The sequence below is a fragment of the Tenrec ecaudatus genome, chromosome 5, assembly GCF_050624435.1.
Source record: "Tenrec ecaudatus isolate mTenEca1 chromosome 5, mTenEca1.hap1, whole genome shotgun sequence".
Classification (NCBI taxonomy): Eukaryota; Metazoa; Chordata; class Mammalia; order Afrosoricida; family Tenrecidae; genus Tenrec; species Tenrec ecaudatus.
The window spans coordinates 43,381,042-43,400,333 of NC_134534.1; the positions used below are offsets into that span (position 1 = coordinate 43,381,042).

The window sequence follows — 19,292 nt, forward strand, 5'->3', positions numbered from 1 at the left end:
TGATTCTTGCCGCCTCACCCAGTGACTTTGTATTGGTCAGTCCGTCTCCATAGACCTTGAAAGGGCGCGCACGGAACGAGGCGCATTTGGCTAAAGCACTGTCCCCTTTGACGATGGTCCAGTCCCCCTGATTAACTCTCTCCGGCATCTTCAGAATCAATGTCCCAAGAAAGATCAGCCCCTCGCCCTCCCTCTCAAGCATTCCCTCACGGCTCGCTTTTCGCGCGACCGGAATCCCAACTTTTAAGTTTCCACCTTTGCTTCCCACTTGGGCCGACCAAACTTCGGGCCGTTCCCTGCTCCCCTCGGGGAGGTCTCCGCACACCCGTGGCCCTCGCCCGCGTCCACCTGCGCCGCCCCGCTCTGCCCCGTCCTCCCGCTCAGGCCTCTGGGCCCCTCGCGCCCCTGAGCCTCTTTCCCGGGACCTCGGGCGGCAGTTGGCGCGCTGGACCCCGGAGCCGTCACCTTCTTCCTCCGCCATCGTGTCCGCGGCGGCCGGGGCGCCCCTGCGGCTGCCGCGCGGCCTGGAGTCGCCCAGCCTCCGCGTCGCCGAGCGCTCGGCCGCCCCCAGACCCGCTCCCGGCCGCCGCGCCCCCACTTCCTGACCCGCCCCCCTCCGGTGTCACTACCAACAACGTCCCTTCTCGCGGCGCCGGAACCCGCGTGCCGGGAGCGGGCAGCAGCCGGAGCGTTTCGCCGCGGCACCCGGGCCTGCGCCGGGAGGAGGGGCCTCCGTAGCCGGGAGGCGGGGCCTCCGTGACCGGGCCCAGCCCACGCGGCCTGCTCCTCCCGCGGAGAGCGAGCTGGGAGCGGTCGCCCCGCCTCTTCCCGGTCACGTCCCACCGGCGGGGTCCTGGGCATTCTTCCGCCCCTCAGCGATTGCAGGAGGGCCGGGTCGCTGAGCGCATCAGCCAGACCTTTCGGATCTCGCGCCGCCCCGCCCCGGTCGCTTCACAAGCCGGACACTGGGCCGCTACGAGCTGGAACTGGTACCCAGGGTACTGAATTGCCCCGGTGCTTGCGTTCCTAAAGGATTTCGGAACTCTGAAAAACGCTCCGGTTTAGGAGCCCCTCTAGTCGAAAGAAGCTATGCTAGAAATGTAACGTGGGAGACCTCCAAACCAAAACCAGACTCCCCCGCCTGGAGTTTGAGGGTGCCTAGGAGTCGATGATGCCGCCTAGCGACCCAGAGCACAGGGCAGAACGAACTGCCCCTAAGCCCAGCTTTCTCCGGTTTAGGACAAACCCATGTGCGTTTATATTACAAACCATGAATTGAGAGGGGACGGCCTTCTGGAAGCCCGCAGCAATGGAACCGTTTTAAACGATGCTGTGGATGTCTTCACTTACGTGACACCTGACATTCTCCAACTAACTTGACCTTTTCCCTAACAAGTGCCCAGAGGTAAACTTAGGAGCTGACACGCACGCATTTCAGGAAAGTAAACTTTGGAGCTGACAGAATACTCCCTTTAGAGAGGGGGAAACCCCCAAGAAATACAGAAATCATGGGGTATGTGTGCATTTCTCATCTTTAGCAGGCAGCTAGGTTCTCCTAATAGCATCGTATCCAGCGAAGCTATTCGGAGAGATGCTATTAGTGTTCAATTCCATACAAAAGCAATTCCAAGAACTCTTTTTATATCCTGTTGCCTGTAATTTTTTTTTTGCCCTCAGACAATACTGGACAGGAGTTCGAAACATGGTCTAGGATATTAGTGGACCAGAAGACGCAAAACGAGAACAGAATACATAAACCTTGAAGCCACAGGCTACCGTAAGGCCTCCAGTAGCCTCCGGTCAGAAAGATGAGGCCATGTGCTCTCAGAAACACTGTGGGGCAGTTCAACTTTGCTCTTTAGGGCCATCATGAGGCAGAATCCACTCAACGGCAGGATTCCAGATGCTGGCAGGAGGAACTGCAGTGGAAAAACTACACCTCACGGGAGGTTAATACAATGACCGCTGACGCTGCTGCTTTCCAAGTGGAGCATTTTAAGATGATATCCATTCCTGCGGTTCCTTCATAATCACCTCAAGGGTTGATCCTTCAACTGATGGACTTAAATTGTGACTCTGAGCTCTCTATAAATAGGAACAGGGAGGAGATATTAAGAAAAAAATGACTTTTAAAAAATGGGATATAAAAAAGTAAAGAATTATTCAATCTTCAGATTGGCATCAGCAGGATTGATTGTGTTCCCTGGTAGAACCATGGTTTCCCTGAACCTAACAGCTTCCACTAGTGACTTCATAGATTTATTTCCCACAGGATAATGAGAGTGGATAGAGCTATCTCAGAATCTGTAATCTTACTATGAGAAGCAAAGGCCTTCATACCGAATAACAGTTCAAGTGGTTATCTACCAGAATTACAGTTGAGTGTTCAATGTGCCATTCTATAATTCCATAAGGGCAGATACTTCTAGAGACAATGCACCTAGCTAGTGGACATATACCCCCAAGATGGCTTGAGAAGACAACTTGAATAACAAACCATAGGTTGCTAGTTTCCCTTCCAAAATTTGAAGGGTCATTCCATGATCCTTTTGCCTCACTTTGACTAATCATTTATAATCTTCAAGTAGTCCACAATTTATGAGGGGGTTCAGTTCTGACAATGTTGATGCAAGTCACGTCTAATGAGCATCAAATGCCTCTTTTAAAAATGTTTAATTGTCTCTTATTATCTGTATTTTTACAAGTATGAACTGTGAAGCATTCGAAACATGACCAATGTATTTTAAGACATTAAAAAGGAAAGCATTTTACTGAAGAACAAGAGTTGGGTGATGTTGGCATCTTGTCAGTTGCATCAGTAACTCCACTTGTGGAAGGTTCTGGATTATCTGGAATGGAGATGGAGTTCCTAGCCAGAAAATTAGTGAGAATCATTTATACAATGCTTCTCCTTTTCTCTTCATGCATTTCACAATAATGTCTCCATGCTTCCAAAACCTGTTGACTTTAGTAGAACAGCCAGGATTTGAGGTCTTTTGTTAAAGCAACTGAAGCCCCTGGTGTAGTTTAGACAAAACTCCAGGTAATCCCTTCACTGTTAAAAAAAAATAATAACATACAATTTTCCTCTAGTTCTTGAATGCTTCCTCCTCCCCACTATCATGATCCCAATTCTATCTTACAAATCCGGCTGGACTGGAGGATGTACACTGGTACAGATAGGAGCTGGAAACACAGGGAATCCAGGACAGATGATCCCTTTAGGACCAGTGGTGAGAATGGCGATATTAGGATCTTGGCAGGAAGGTGAGGGAGAAAGGGGGAACACACACACACACACACACACACACACACACACACACACAAAACTAGAGGAAAGTTGTATGTTTCATCGTTGCTACCCTGCACCCTGACCAGCTCGTCTCCTCCCCACGACGCTTCTGTAAGGGGGTGTCCAGTTGCCTACAGATGAGCTTTGGGTCTCCACTCTGCACTCCCCCTCATTTACAATGATATGATTTTTTATTTTTTGATGCCTGATACCTGATCCCTTCGACAACTCGTGATTACACAGACTGGTGAGCTTCTTCCATGTGGGCTTTGTTGCTTCTGAGCTAGATGGCCACTTGTTTACCTTCAAGTCTTTAAGACCCTAGACACTGTATCTGTTGGTAGCCAGGCTCTACCAGTTTTCTTCACCACATTGCTTATTTACCCGCTTTGTCTTCAGCGACTGTGTTGGGAAGGTGAGCATCATGGAATGCCAGTTTAGTAGAACAAGGTTTTCTTTCATTGAGGGAGTACTTGAGTGGAGGCCTAATGTTCATCTGCTACCTTAATACTAAACCTACAAATATATGCACATAGATCTATTTCCCCATCCTCATACATAAATATATTTACATATATACATGCCTATATTTAGACCTCTATAAATGCCCTTTGCCTCATCGCTCTTTCCTCTATTTCCTTTGACTTTCCTCTTGTCCCACTATCATGCTCAACCTTCATTTGGGTTTCAGTAATTCCTTGGTTACATTACCCTTGATCAGGCCCTACCAAACCTCCTACACCCTCCTCACCACCAATTTGGATCGCATGTTGTTTCCTTGTCCCTGGGTTTGTTAACACCACTGCCTTTCCCCCCACATCCCCCTCTCCCATGTCCCCCAGAACCATAGGTCCCGTTTTTGTTTTTTTCTCCTCCAGACTATTCATCCAGCCTATGTTATTTCGGCAGACCTGTGGAGAGAATAATATGCACAAAAAACAAGACAGCAAACAAAGCAACAAAAGAAAACAAAACAATGACAAAAACAACAAAAGAAAAGCCTGTAGTTAGTTCAAGGGCTGTTTGTTGGCCTTTAGCATTGTTTCCCAGTCTAGTCTGTTGGGGTGCCAAGTCCCGGCCCCAAATTCTATTTGTGGTATTCCCTGGGGACTCTGTTGCTCTGTTCCCCTTGCTGTTCTGTTGCACGCCCTTAGTGTTTTGCCTCGGTGTGATGGGATCAGATCTGGAATTCCCACACTGTGTCTCCAGTGTTGTCCCCTGTAGGGCTATGGTTCAGTGAGGGATGTCCTGTCTCATAGTGGGGCCGGCCATATGGTCCTCTCTGGGGATTGGCTGCTCTGAGCAGGGATATCCTCCTCAAGGCTTGGTGGGCCATGATGTGCTCCACTCTCTTCCTCCCCCTTCATTTGCTCCCATGTGCTCTGATCAGACATGTCCCTCTCCTGGAGCTGCAGCTTCAGTGTTGTCCCCCTGAAGTAAATTCTTCTGATGGGAGGGGCAGGTGTCCACGTAGTTGGGATTGGGGCCGGCCTAGAGTCCTTATAGATGTTTAATACTCAGCTGATTCCCAACCTCCTGTAGGGAGCCTTCATGCATAGAGAGGGACAACCCCCTCTACTCTGCTACCTGACCGACAGAGTGCTCTTTCCTGTTAACATGTCCTGTGAACATGTCTAGCCATCTGTGCTCTCTAAGGAACATGCTGGCTGTACTTCTTTTGTTTGTTCTTTTGGCAGTCCGTGGTACTTTCAGTGTTCTTTCCCAGTACCATCATTCAAATGCATGATTCTTCTACGGTATTCCTTACTCAATGTCCAACTTTCACATGCATAGGAGGCGACTGAAAAAGAACATGGCTTGAATAAGGCACACCTGAGTCACCAAGGTTAACACCAAAGTAACAAAGTAACCTGGATAACAGACTGTCTCGCCACCTGTGGAATTGAGTATGTTAAGGTTGCCACACAAAATATAGGTCACTAATAAAAATATGCCCCACACAATATTTGGAGAATAATCATACAAAAATGATTTGCAATATCCATTTAATTGAGTGTCCTGGTTTTGTTTGCTAATCTGTCAGCTCTTGGTAAAATGGATTGAGACTGCCCCATTAAAAGTTACTTAGCACTGGATCTACTCAGGCCTACTGGGCACTTAGCAATAACTGATTAAGGCCGTTCTTGTTTAGATAGAGGGAAGGCAGATACTTCAGAAAGACTCAGCCATCCTAAATGACTTCTCAGTCAGCAAATCATGGCCACACCTGCCCTGTTGAGGACTAATCTCACATGCAAATTGTTGGATTTAAAAAACAAAAGAATAATTTCTGGAGGGGGATGTTTCCCACTAAAGTTAGGGCTTATCACCATAACAATTTTTTCCCCATAACAATTTATACTTAACAGGGAAGCTACTATGTTATTCGTCTTTTTTTTAAATACAGCTGAAAACAAGATCCTGAAAAGTCCTAGCGTTCCATAGCCAGTAGATGGCAGCAGCAGTCTCAACCGTGCGTAGCTGGAAAAAAGTCAAAAACGGGCATTTTTTCCTGAATGTACTGTAAATGCCATTATTACAAGATAGTGTGCATCTTATTCCCCTTGTACGTCCTATCCTTAATGTCTTGCCATGTTTGGGATGTGTACTTGTGTACAATCTGTTGATGACTGTGTGTGAGGGAGCCTGAGAACACACCCACAAACACAGAGCTGCTTGGGACAAAAAAAAATCCCTTTCTATTGTGAATTAGGCGAAGGTTTACAAGGCAGTTGTACTTTCATTCAGCAAGACACACGCCTGCGCTGCAATTCTCTCCAGGTGAAATCACGCGTTCCACTCCCTCTATGTACTTCCTGTTCCCTGTTCCTTCTGTTGGACATGGGCAGCTTGGAGTAGGAACACAAGACGGCAGGAGCAACATTCTTCCTCTCCTAAACCCTCTGAACCTTGTCGTTGGGTAAATGGTCCATTATCCTCAGTGGAGGCGAGTTCAGTTCCAGACCTGAAGGGGAAGTGGAGTGGACCCCACCAGCCTCTGCCCACCCAATACGCCTGACTGGCCTCTTTCCTGCTTTCTGTTCCATGTTTTCCTTGCACCCCTTCCTGAGCAGCTGGGGAGGGGGGTTGCCGAACAGCACCTAGTTCTTCCAATGTCAGGGTGGCAGACACTGCTCTGTGGGGTCCACTAGTCCATTGGACTAATCGCTCCCACTTGTTTTTCATCCTAGGCACTGCTCATTAAATTAGGACATAGAACGTTTGTGTGAACCCTGACGCCAATTGAGCTTGGTGCTCCCTCAACCCCCAAGCCCACTGCATCATTCCCTCACCGTTTGGTTATGTCTAAACTTCCATAACGTCGTCTCATTTGTGCCACCACACTCGTGGACATACTTTCAGCAATTACACATTACATAAGATACCCTGTCAAACACTGTCTTAGTGGATAGACTCACCTTCTCCTGCCTGTTCAGCCTGTGTCTCTCCAAGCACTTACTGGGAGATCCCCCACTGTTGTGGGTTTATAGAACAGTATTTGACTGTGGCTTTTAATTTTTTTCAAACAATGCCATATCTTCACCGGACTCCTGTTTTCCCCCTAAACTTCCTCTTGTGCACTGCCTTTGTGTTAGTCCAGTGTCAGGGGAAGCCAGCCCATAACACATCATTATGGGTCTGGTAGGCACAATTGTATGGCGATAAGTAAAGATTATAGTAAAGTTGTAGAGAGCATGAGAGATAGAAGAGAAATATAGAAATAAATGGAATCAGACACAATTCATGGTAGCAAGCTCCCCTCAGCCCCGCTTTGTGGTCCACGTGGAGAGATATTTAATGCTACCCAAGGCTTTTATATTCTTTGGGAACACACAAGTCCCCTAATTACAGGTGAAGACATACGTCACAGGAATGGGTTGTGCTATAGGTAATACAGTAATGGGAGGGGGTGATCCAGGGGTATCCACACAATAGGAAGAGGAGGGATTGGGGGTACACATGTAGCAAGATGGGCTGATTCTAGTCAGGATGGCAGCTGGATCTCCATAAGAACCATTAGCAGTAGGGTGTAAACCCCACCTACAGGAACCAACTAATGGTTGCAAGCTTCAGGGAGAAGTAATCCATTGTCTCCAGCAGCAGGGAGCAGGCCCATCCTGTGGTGTGGGGAGACAGCAGTCTGGCAGTGACTGCCTTTAGGAAAGATGTCTGTAAGAATCTGACCTCCCCCCACAATCCAGGTGGACTAGAGAAACAAATTCAGCGACACTTATGTGTACAATAGAGAACTTTATATCAAAGAACAATTGGATATTAATATCCCAGCCCAGATCAAGTCCATAAATCCAATATTATCCCATATATTCCTCTTCAGATTCATGCACCACATGCAATGATGTCAAATGCAGAAAGATCACAGGCCAGTGGGTGGAAAGTCTTGTGGATCCAGTGGTTCTGGAAGCATCTCAGCGCTAGCATGGCTCCTCCAGCTCCAGGGTTCTAGATCCATCAGCATAATTCCATGTGTTTTGTCAGCAGGAAGATGAAGTAGAAAGTGTGTGTCTGGCCTCCCGTGAACTATTTATCTGTTATGCCTCCAAAGGAGGCCAAGCTGTGACCTGATTGGCAGGCTAGATTCTACCTCTTCACTCTTAGTAGTCTCAAATTGACACCAGATTATATAACTATGACAGGCTTCCCCTTTACCCAAGTGAACATATCTACCCTCTGCTGCTAACCTTTGACTAACCCCTGCCCCCTCCAAACCATCAAGGAACACTTCTCTTCATGTGAAACTCGAGTCTTTGTAATAGTGCTCTTTTTGTGCTTCACTGATTTCACTCATGATCAAGTTCATGTTATTTCGCCTCAAAGCTATGCAGGGGAGATTGGATGAGTGGAAACAAAATATACATTTTTGAATGTAAAACTGACAATTTGCTTCCTGGATACCTACACCTAATTCACAATAGGTAAAAACAAGAATGGGTCAAAAAAACAGAATGGGTTATCACATTTGTGTTTGAATACTATGGAATAAAAACATTCTGGCCAAAAGGGGAAGCCCAGCTGGATGCAAACTCAGCAGCATGAAACAAAACGTGCTTGAGTTTACAATGGGAAGTTCTACAAGACAACTGGATGCAAGGAGTCCACTGGTGAGGCAAAACCAACACACAGGTGAGAGAGAGTGGTTGGGATGGTAACCCAAGCGGAAGTTAAGAATTATCATCAACTTTCACATGAAACTGGTGAGGGAAGTCAAGAGAAACCAAGGAGCAGGTTATTAAGTTCCATTTAAAATGTGCAGAGTTGGAAATACCTAGACATTCAAATGGAAATGACTGTCAGGTTGTTGGATATGGTAGTTTAGCTCCAGTGAGGTATGTGAAAGGAAATTAATTTGCTCATGGTGCTGGAAGACATTTAAGAGTGCTGATGAGAGCAACATAAAACCAGGCAGTCTGTTGTGAGGGGCTGCTGAGTGGGTTCCAAAATCCTAGTGATCTTACCCCAACTGAAGGGAACCCTACATGGCGCTGCCCCATCACGGAATGCTGGAGTCCATGACTGCAGTTCTGTGTCCATCAGCTCCAGGGTCTTGCTCTTCTTCGCTGACCTACTTTACTAAGCACAATGTCCTTTTCCAGTAACTGGTGACTCCAGGTCACATGTCCAAAGGGTACAGGAATGAAATCTCTCCATCCTCACGTGGAGTTTGTTCTGCTAGTCGTTAGTACTTTCAGTATTCGTCACCAGTACAAGAATTCAGTCTAGCTTTCATATGCATATGAAATGATTGAAAATACTGTAGGTTGGATCAAATGGGAAAGGTTAATCAAAAAAGGCATCTGAAAACCAGAAGAAATGGATAAACCCCAGGTGTCTAGTGTTTAATTTTACTGCAAATCATCCAAAGCACTCAGGTTATAAAATGCTAAAACTTAAGATTTGTAGTCTTAATGGCAAAGTGACAGGGAAGCGCACAATGGCGCTGCGGAACCATGGTGCTCTGTTCCGACACTGTGAGAAATGAGTGAAGAGTCGTGTAGTTAGGGGAAAAGAGCAGATAAAGGAGAAACTGAGTAGCAAGCACACCCACCTGTCTCCTCCAAGTCCTTTATCCTCCCTATCCCTCATCCCTATGCAACTGAGTAGGTTTTTCTTAACCTAAGCTCCAATGTCCTAATATCTCTAACACTAAAAATAAAACCAAGCCCACTGCCCTCAAGGTGGTTCTGACTCATAGACCTCCTTAGTGGACTGTTGGGAAGATCTATTTAAACAATACAGGACTTACTATTGCTGGGCACACATGCTGCTCCGTGGAAATTTTGCTGTAGCTTTTACTGCCCCACACTAAACATTTGTCAGCTGGAAGTTTGGCCCTAAATCTCTATCTTCCAAATGAAGAAATTGAGCTGAACTACTGAGGACATCCTCATGAATATGTAACCTTTAACTTAGGTCTAAATCAGATTCCCAAACGTATTTGGCGTCCAGTATTTAATTTGTGACAGGATTACTCGTAGCGCCACCAACCCACATCCCTGCAGTTAAAGCCTTTTGTACTAGAAGTCAGTAATCCAGGAAACCAAAAACGAACTAAAACTCACTGCCATCAAGACAGTGTCGACTCCGTTACCCTTATGACAGGATGTAACAGGCCCTGTGAGTTTCCAAGACTGTTCAAGGGAGTAAAAAGCCCATGGCTGGTGGTTTTGAACTGCTGACCTTGTGGATCATGGCCCAACTCTTACCACTATTCCAGCAGGGATCCAATACCAGCACCCACTGGGGACAGCACCCCCCACTTTGGGAAAACTGCTTTAACGTCAAGTAGCTTCCTTCTGAACTTTTCTCAGGAGGCCTAGATACGAGGATCTTTACTTAATACAAACGAGGCAACAAAACGTAGGACACCTTTTCCCTGAAGGTACCCACTCTGCTCTTACATCAGCCCCAAACCAGCCTGTGCTGGCACAGACAGCCTGCTGTCTGGAGCATGAGAGGCAGCTACACTCCAGTACTATTTATAATCCAGTGCCTCCCGTCATGAGTACCATCTCCAATACGACTCACTCACAAAACCTAAGCCCCAAACTCACTGCCAGCAACTCAGTCCTGACAGACTGCCACAGTGGGTTTTCCAGACTCTCCAACTTTCCCGGAGCTGTCCCATCTCGCTTCCAGAGTGGCTGGGGGTTTCAAACTGCTGACCTGGCCACCAGGACTCCTAATCTACTCCCATGAAATCCTCACACATCCTCATTTTAAACTTGCCCCAGAGAAACGGCTTCAAAATACTGAGTAAGAATGGACACAATTTTGATTAAAGCACATTGGGAGGGCCGGGCCTCAGCAAAGGCACAATAGGAAAGAATGAAGTGGACTGGGATTCAGAAATATTGATACTATGTTGTTCGAGGTTAAGCCAGTCCTAATCCATCGTGTCCCTATCTACAGCAGAGCACTCTGATCCTGTACTAATCGCCCGTGCAGTCACCGCTAACCAATTTCTGAAGGGCTTCCCCTTTTTGTTGACACACTGTGATAACAATTCCAAAGTACATGAGGCATTTCTCGATCCTTGCGCTACCCAGCTGCATTCTGGTCCAGACTGCTACCAAGACAGACCCCTCCTTCAGGCAGTGCACGACGTATTCAAGCTTCTTTACCGACCCCAGAATTCACGTGCACCAATTCTTTCTACATTTCCCTTACTCACTGTCCGGCTTTCCCCTGGCTATGAGACCAAACACGGCTTAGATCAGGATTACAGTGACATCTTGGCTGAACACTTGTAACAGGACCTTTGGCGGCAGATTTGCCGATTTAATTTCGCTTTAATAGGCTTTTTACAAGCTGTCAAGCAATTAGAACGCTAGTAATGAGACACATGGATCGAGCAGTAGTGTCTTTGACTATAACCACAGTTAAGAATTTCAAAATCAGAATTTAAATGGCTTATGATCTAAGGAGCTCCGGTTGAACAGTTTTTACCAATGCTTACGGTAAGCATGGAGGACGGAGGGAGAAGACCAACGCCCTAAGGAAAGGATAACTTATGCACACCCTTCCACCATTCTCATACTTCTAATTAAAAAAAAAAGCAGACATTGAGATTAAACAGGCAAGTTTTATTATCAAATGTAACAATTCTACAAAAATTCAGTAGGATTGTAGGAAGCATCACTGCCTAGCAAAGCTTCGGGCAGATAGCACTTAAAGGCATCGAGTACAAAGCATTTCTTTCTGATCCTAAGTGCCATTTTTACACAAATGGTTTTGGTTTTGCTTTTTGTCTTCCCTACTGAAGGTAAAGGAAGGGCCACAGCAAGTCAGCTGAAGAGGGCAATGTTTGGCTGTCCACTCAAGGTGTTCATCAAAAATAATGCTAACTAAATGAAAATAGCAGCCACAGAAATCTGCATCGCACTGCATCCAAGCAAAGAACAATGGAGTAACTTAAAAAAAATGTGCACTTAATCAAATCCCATTTTTCTCTTTGGAATTACATGAGGCAGTAGTACTAACTAGCTGGTGTCTAATATTGCACTTTTGTAGCATAAACACAGCTAAACACATAGTGCTGAACACTGACCACATCAGTCCTTGCTCACAAACTGCATCAGTGTTTGTCTCTAAGTCTAGCACGCCGACTATCCTCCTAATGTGTTTACGTTTTCATTGACAGCTAAGGCATCTCAGGGAAAAGTTTAAGGCTAGCTTACTATATACAAGCTTTCACTTCAGTGAGTATATTGCCTTCTATCATAGTCTCATTTTCTGTGTTATTAAAAACTATGCAGTTTTTCTCATTAAGGTCTAAACCATCAATGAAAGCACAATATAAAACAATACATCTGAAGCCACAATATTCAGTTACAGTTCAAACTAACAATGACTAACTACATGTAGCTGCTTCACTTTTGGCTTTGCATTTTGGGCCCTAGGCCATTCTTAAACCGCTGACAAAGGGATCCAACTTGATAACCCGGATGCTTTTTTCATAGGGGACATGATTTCTTCTCCTTGATTCTATCGTGTTCACATAGAAAAATAGTTTTGACTGGTTTTTAACTATGAGATATCCTGAAAACTATTGGTCAAAAGACTGAGGATTTAGTTTTATTTAATTTCTTCTCATAAATTTGTGATTTAAATAGTCCAAGACCATATTCTTAAATTACTTATTTAGTAAGAGGCATGATTGTGCAGAAGACAAAGAGATGGAGAGAAAGAGGGACATGCAAAAAATAATAATAAAGCTTTCATAACAGAGTTCATTGCAAAGATGGTAGACAAGAGTGGAGTATTTTTTTTTTCCTTTTTCTCCAAATACCTAAATCTTAGGAAGCATTTTTGATGCCACCTTAGCTGGAAGTCATCTCATTTTAAATTCACATTTTAAATACCTATTTTGCAATCAGCAAGGAGCCAAGTATGCTGCATGCTGCTTCCTAAAGGATTTGGCTTCATTGGCTCAAATTTTTCACTCCAACAAAAGATAGGGCACAGGGCCTCTCTTCCAAACATTTTTTTTTGCTGAAAATACTGCAGCCTGAATGTAGACAAACTTCCCCTGACGTTGCTAGTTTTCTTGTGTTGGACAGTAGCAGGATCACCATACATCTTTCAAACACTGGGAGAAAAAAAGAAAAAGAGCAAAAGAAGTCTTAGCAGCTACAAATAAAAAATGATTTAAAATTCCAATAGGATTTAATACACTTCCCCTCCCCCAGCCCCAATTTCACACAAACTTACTGGCATTCTTGAGGAATCACAGCCAGGGCAAAGGAGGTTTACGTGACGGCTGGCCATTCTCATATTTTCCCACCCTTTATGTTACTGTGCATGTATGTAGTAACGTGTGCTTTCACCTTTCCATTTGACTCGGCTCCTCTGTGCATAAACTTTCATTCTTTAGAATGACCCCTGGTTAGCCCAGCATTTTCCAGTATGTAAATGTTTAGTACTATTATTGAAGTAACTAAGACAGGGAAGGAAATGTTGAGACTTAAATTCGAAGAGACACACCAAATAATTTCTACTCCACTTAGAAGAAATAACAACAAATAAACCAATATTTAAATCAGTAACAAGCAGTAAGAGGCACGGACTGGTTCCGAGCATCTTCTATGGACGAATGAATTTCATGCGACAACCACCAGATCTGCTTTACCATGCAGTTTGTAACCATTTTACACAGGAAAATGGAAGCAGAGTGATTGAAGCTAGTACTTGGCAGACTCAAGATTTGAACTCTGTTAGGTTGGCTCCAGGATGCCATTTGATGTAGACACAGCACAAAAACTTTGAAACACTGAATTCAAGATAAAAGCAGAAGGTCTGAAATTATGGTGAAGACTCTTCAACACTGGAAATTCTAAAATTGAGATATATTTGGAATCACATATTTAAATGGAAAACATTAAAATACAGGTTCTTCATAGATTAGTATTTTGAAAACGTGGCTCACACAGTGATCACAACTGAGCTCAGCTCTTCCTCAATCACACAACTCTTGAGCTTGGTCTGCATGGCCACTGCAATACACCAGGACCGGCCGAGAAGTAGACACACGATACCAGATTTGGTAAAATGGTCGGAGATATGTCTGATCGCCACAACACCCACACCATGATTGCCTTGGTTCTTCTCCCTATGGAATCTGGAGAAGTTCTGATGCTCCTCGACTGCAGTTCCTCATGGGGACGGACTGGCTAACAGTGAAGTCAGCACACTGAACGCTTGGAGGCAGCAGTCAAGTTCATCAGCCCTGGGCCTGTCAACACTTAATGAATTCCACTTGGCGCACTCCGGTTCAGTTTATCAATCTGCTTAGGAAGGTGCAAAAGTTGCAATCCTGCATTTCATTAAAATATGAAAAAGGCTAGATGAGAATAAGATGAACTTTCTCAGATTTTTTTTAACCCTATGGAATTTTAAAGTCCGCCCTAAAAATGCAGGCTTTTAGCTGATAGCTAAAAAAATCTCTGAAGGGGAAAATATTTCTTTTTCCTCTTTAGCTGTAGAATATCAAATTAGTATATACAGGCACTTTTGAAAGTTAAGAACTGCAAACATTCACAAAATTTGCCCTTTCAGTACAGCTGTTAAAATGTCTTATTTTGCATGGAAATCGTCACCAGCATTACATGTACAAAGGAAAGTTTTTTCAGATATCTGGATTTCACCAACTAGCAGTCTGCTGTGAATGAAACGTTTAGCCTGAAATTCTGATCAGTGGTCTTAATAGTTTACTTTTTTATAAATAATTTTGATTATTACTTTTCTGAAAACCCAAATGAATAAAGAAAAAAGCCTCTCCCATATAGATGAAGATTTAAATAACCTCATTCTTCAACCAAAGCAACTTTGATAATCTCTCTCATTTAAATGAACAGAATATTCATTTACTTAGCTGTTCTTACCTATTACTACTATTCATAGGGCTTGGAAGGGAAGAGAGTGAAAGAGAATGTTTAATTTCAAGAGCGAGCCATTTCTCGACCCAAAATACCTATGAAATGAATGTTTTGGTCAGAATCAAATACCAGTCAATGGAAGAAAATTAAAATACAAAAATGGGATAAAACTCAGAAATCTCCCTCCCCAATATTATTTTTAATCCACATACAAGTCCAATCTTTCTACCTATGAATCCCGATTTCTGTATTCAACAATACCCTCTAAATATCAACTACATAGACTTAACACATTAAAAAGCCCAATAGTGATGCTGGCTTTTACGAAAAGCAAGGAAAACTTACTTTTTGGGTATATTACTTGAAATGCAAAAATGTATATAAAGGTCATAGACATAACCAGATTGTTTATATTCATGTCCAATTGACTATTAAGAAATTCATATGCATGTTTGTTTTGGCTTTGGTTTTTGGTGACAGCCTGAATGAGCATCACCTGACAATGAATTTGTTCTTTGAAAATTGATGTGAATGGTACAATAAAAATCAGGAGAAGAGACACGATCAATGATGAAAAGTGGCTCAAAAAAGACAAGAATGGGAGTATGTCACAGGTACACAAGAGTCAAAAAGAAAATTATAGTCGAGAAACCAAGTCTTCACAGTGTCACCAGTAAGGATTGACATCATATACTTAAGACACCTCACCTCTGTGGTACCCTTTCCAAAACACCTGTTGCACAAACCCAGCCATGATAAAAACACCAAACAAATCCAAGTGAAAGGACACCTTACAAAAGTTCTCAAGCCTCAAAACTGTCAAGGGTATGAAAATCAAGGAAAGACTCAGAAACTAAAATAGACCAGAGGCCACTGAATGCCATGTGGGATTCTAGATGAGGAAACAAAAGGGGACAGTAATGGAACTCGCACAATCTGAATAGGTTTTCATTAACAAATAACTTTGTACCTATGGGCACTGTAATCATAGTAACCAAACTGTTAGTGCATTTATATGGAACTTTATAGTCTGAACGACTTGTTCAGTCGTCACGCTAATCAATACTGAAGGGGCCAGAGGGGTGTCAAGTGACGTCACACCCACTTTTCAGGGCAGGGAAATGTGACTGGTTAATAGTGTAAGCTCTAGATGTACTCAAAACCCAGCGCCTGCTGACAAATTAAAGTCTCTCAGCTGACACTGCCTCTGACGGTACGATGGTAAATAAAAACAAATCTCTTTGGCTACCTGTAGAAGCATTTTTTCCAGCCCAACCAGGAATCATTTTCCCATGCGGGATGCTTTGGGATATCCTAAGAACTTATGAGGATCTGTGGGGTGGGTCTTTTTCTTGGCAATAATAAATATCATGTGCCTCTGTAAATATAATTTAGGTTGATGGGATCAAGGTTACAGGAAGACAAAACGCGTGATTGTTCTAACCAAGCCCGGCCACAGACTATGGTATCAAGTCATCATTTTCTTCTTTAAGAATCATTTTATTGGGGGCTCTTATCACAATCCACACATATGTCATTTTCAAGCACATTTGTAGATACGTTACCATCATCATTTTTCAATACATTTTCTTTCGACTTGAGTCCTTGGTATCAGATCATTTCCCCCCCTCCCTCCATCTGATCTTTTAACCGTAGTGAGAGCGCTTTGTACATCCAACAAATGTTTGTCCTCGGCCATGCTCTAACTGGGCTCATGGATAAGAGGGTCAAGAATGAAGCCTTCAGTCCCGGCTGGGTTTGTCGGTCTGGTTATTACCACTATGATTTTGTGAAAAGTGCCTCAGTATCCATTTTGAATTTCATTTCCCTATCTGTCCCAGTCACCTGTCCTGACACCTTGCAGGAGTTTTGTGGCACTTGAAAATCGAGCATGTGGGTTCAAGACTATTTTGAAGAACATGAACCACTTGAGTGGCATAAAAGATGGCTGCTGCTGATAAATTTGCTATCAGTATGAGGAATACACAAACAGGCAGAAGGTGGGAAAGGAAGAGCAAGCAGCAGAAGGGCAAAAGAGGAAGAAAGGAGACAGGGAGGTGAAAGTGTAGGAAGAGAAAAGGGGAGACAGGGAAGGATGAGGTGAAGAAACCAGGAGAAGGCCTCACCACAGGGTCAGTGGAGTTTTATGCCGCAGTGAATGCAATCTAGGAAGGTACAAGGCACAAATACCCATCACTGAGCTCTTACTTTGTCCAGCTTTTAATTTTGCTTTCTGTTCCCATGGGTTTAAAAAAGCATTTGTGTATTTTAAGTAACAACCCCATTAATCCTCCACCATGGTTAGCTAAGGAAGTTTAAATAAGGAAGAAAAAAAAAAAGATTCTGCATACAGACATTTCTATTACAGATGAAGCCACCACGCCACATGGCTGAAACGAGAACCCTGCAAGACGCAAAGTGCTCCGTACAGGATTATCAAGAGTCACTACCTGATTATTAATAGATCAGATCTGACAGCTCCTAGAAACGAAAAAATCTCAAGTAGAAGTCCTGTTCCTCCCCCTTCTTCACAACCATAAATATCACAATAAAAGATTATGGGAAAATAAACATCCAAAATTAAGGGCACACAGAAAGAAATGGAAAGAAAATATTCACCACGGTTATCCCTGGGTGGTGGAATTGATTATCTCTGAACCCAAATATATATTCAAACCTCTTCACAATGAGCACACAGGGCTCTTCCAATGTTTATTCCCAAGACTGAGATGAGCTCATTTACCCCAAATAATTCACAGTGCTTAAAGTTTTAAAAACTCGTAATATAAAGGCAATTTATTAAAGATTAAAAGAAAGACAAGCATTTTCTGAATGTTAACAAAACATCTGAAAAAGTCCGGTCACTCTACCATGGCCTAAATATAAAAGCAGAGGGTAGGATGGCTGAGATCCTTCAAGTGTTCCACCAAACGTTCTGTATGCCGAGTCACGTCCTATCCAATACACTCCTGGTTATATCAGGGACGCCACAGATGACTGAATGATGAACACTTGAAAGGACAAAAAAAAAAAGTTACCCCCAGGCTAGAATAATGTGCTTTCTCTCAGCACTGTGAAAAGACTGAAGACTGCTCTTTTGCAGTGTATCGGGCTGGATGCACACTGGCCGCCTCAGGCATCCGGAAACATCCCAGAACACAGCAGACAACCTTACCATCTCCTTGGAGGATGATTTAAAACAGAACTTCAGCTTTCACATGTTCAGGATGAGGAGCTGCAAACCCAAGGGTGATAGGCTGTCGACAACCTCACCCCAAATGGCATCCCACCCAAAGCCCTGAAGGCATCCACACTGCAAAGCTTGACAATGACATGCCAGGTGACCAACGCTGCTGCCGTCCCAGATGACAACACAAACCACCGCAATCCCGGAACAAGTCCCCTTATACAGAATGTCACTGTCCTTTCAGAAACGATGGTAGCTTAATAGTAAACCAAGTACTTTCTTACAAAGAACCAATATCAAGGTAACTTCTCCCGATTTAGTTTTAGAAGACAGAAAAGAAGTGGAGCAACAATCTCTAGTTGGTTTGAATGAAGCCAAGCCCTTAAAGTATCTCCAAGTCTGTATATTTCTCACAGGGAACACAACACATGATTTCCATACAGGCACGTTTTCCCTCACTGCAAAGTAACACACAACTCTCGTGTACAAATGTTGACTAAATACTCTCAACTTAGATGACTGCCTTCATTTTTATCTTTTTAATTGGTTGTTGTTCTTTTGTGCGGTTTAAAACTCAAAACAGTCCCATGTGCAGTATGCCTTTGGTAAAGGACCGAAGATGGGTACGTTCTGGACAGGAACCAGAGTATGACTGCCTTCATTTCTAACACAAGAAATAAGACTGAAAACTCTCACCTGACTCCTGGGGTAGGTTCAGATTCTAGAATGTTTTAGGTCTTTGTAGCTTAACTGTTTACATCATCATACAGCCTCACCTTCTTCTCTGAGGCTGCTCTAACTGCTGGGGCCCTGAAATACAAACCCACTCTTTGGGGAGAGTCCTGGCCTGGTCACTTGTGTGTACAAGTCCATCCTCGGTTGCATACTAAAATGCAAGTTAATATGAACAGGATCAAAAGAGGACCACACAGGCACTACGATGGTTAATATTTCCACTGAGTAGATGAACCAATAGTATTATAAGGCATTGGGACCACAGGTAACAAGACTATCGGAGCCCAGTCCTAACTGATTATCCCCACCCTTCCTTTGTCACGCCATACTCAACACATCTAAATATCAATGAACTCCACCTGAAGGAAAACACAGCATCAAATCACAGCAACTCACAGAACCAAACATCCCAGGTGTTTCACAGCTAAGCAGTACAGTGTAGCTATAACCGAATAGCAAAAATTCGAACACCAACCATTTGCAAAACATTATACAATAAACTCAATAGCTAATGATCTCCAAACAATTCAATGAATTTGAAATATGAATGGAAAAATCCTGTAAAGTAATCTAGAGATCCAAATAGGGCAGTGAGCAGAAATCAGCAATTAAGAAGTCCAAGATTGGGCCTACACTCAAGTACTCCCTCAATGAAAGAATACTTTGTTCTATTAAACTGGCATTC

General features: G+C 43.7%; 2 protein-coding genes across 2 annotated transcripts in view; both read right to left on the bottom strand.

Moving 5' to 3' along the window:
• DPY19L4 (dpy-19 like 4) overlaps positions 1-596 on the bottom strand; it is a 52,219-nt gene extending 51,623 nt beyond the window's left edge. The window contains exon 1 of the mRNA XM_075549476.1: positions 466-596. Within this exon, the coding sequence (XP_075405591.1) occupies positions 466-481 (16 nt within the window). The 5' untranslated portion in view covers positions 482-596. The remainder of the gene's footprint in view (positions 1-465) is intronic.
• A 276-nt stretch (positions 597-872) lies between these two features.
• ESRP1 (epithelial splicing regulatory protein 1) overlaps positions 873-19,292 on the bottom strand; it is a 62,739-nt gene continuing 44,319 nt past the window's right edge. The window contains exons 15-16 of the mRNA XM_075550826.1: positions 18,649-18,758; positions 873-1,026 (exon numbers count right to left, since the gene is read on the bottom strand). Coding sequence (XP_075406941.1) covers positions 873-1,026; positions 18,649-18,758 — 264 coding nt within the window. The remainder of the gene's footprint in view (positions 1,027-18,648; positions 18,759-19,292) is intronic.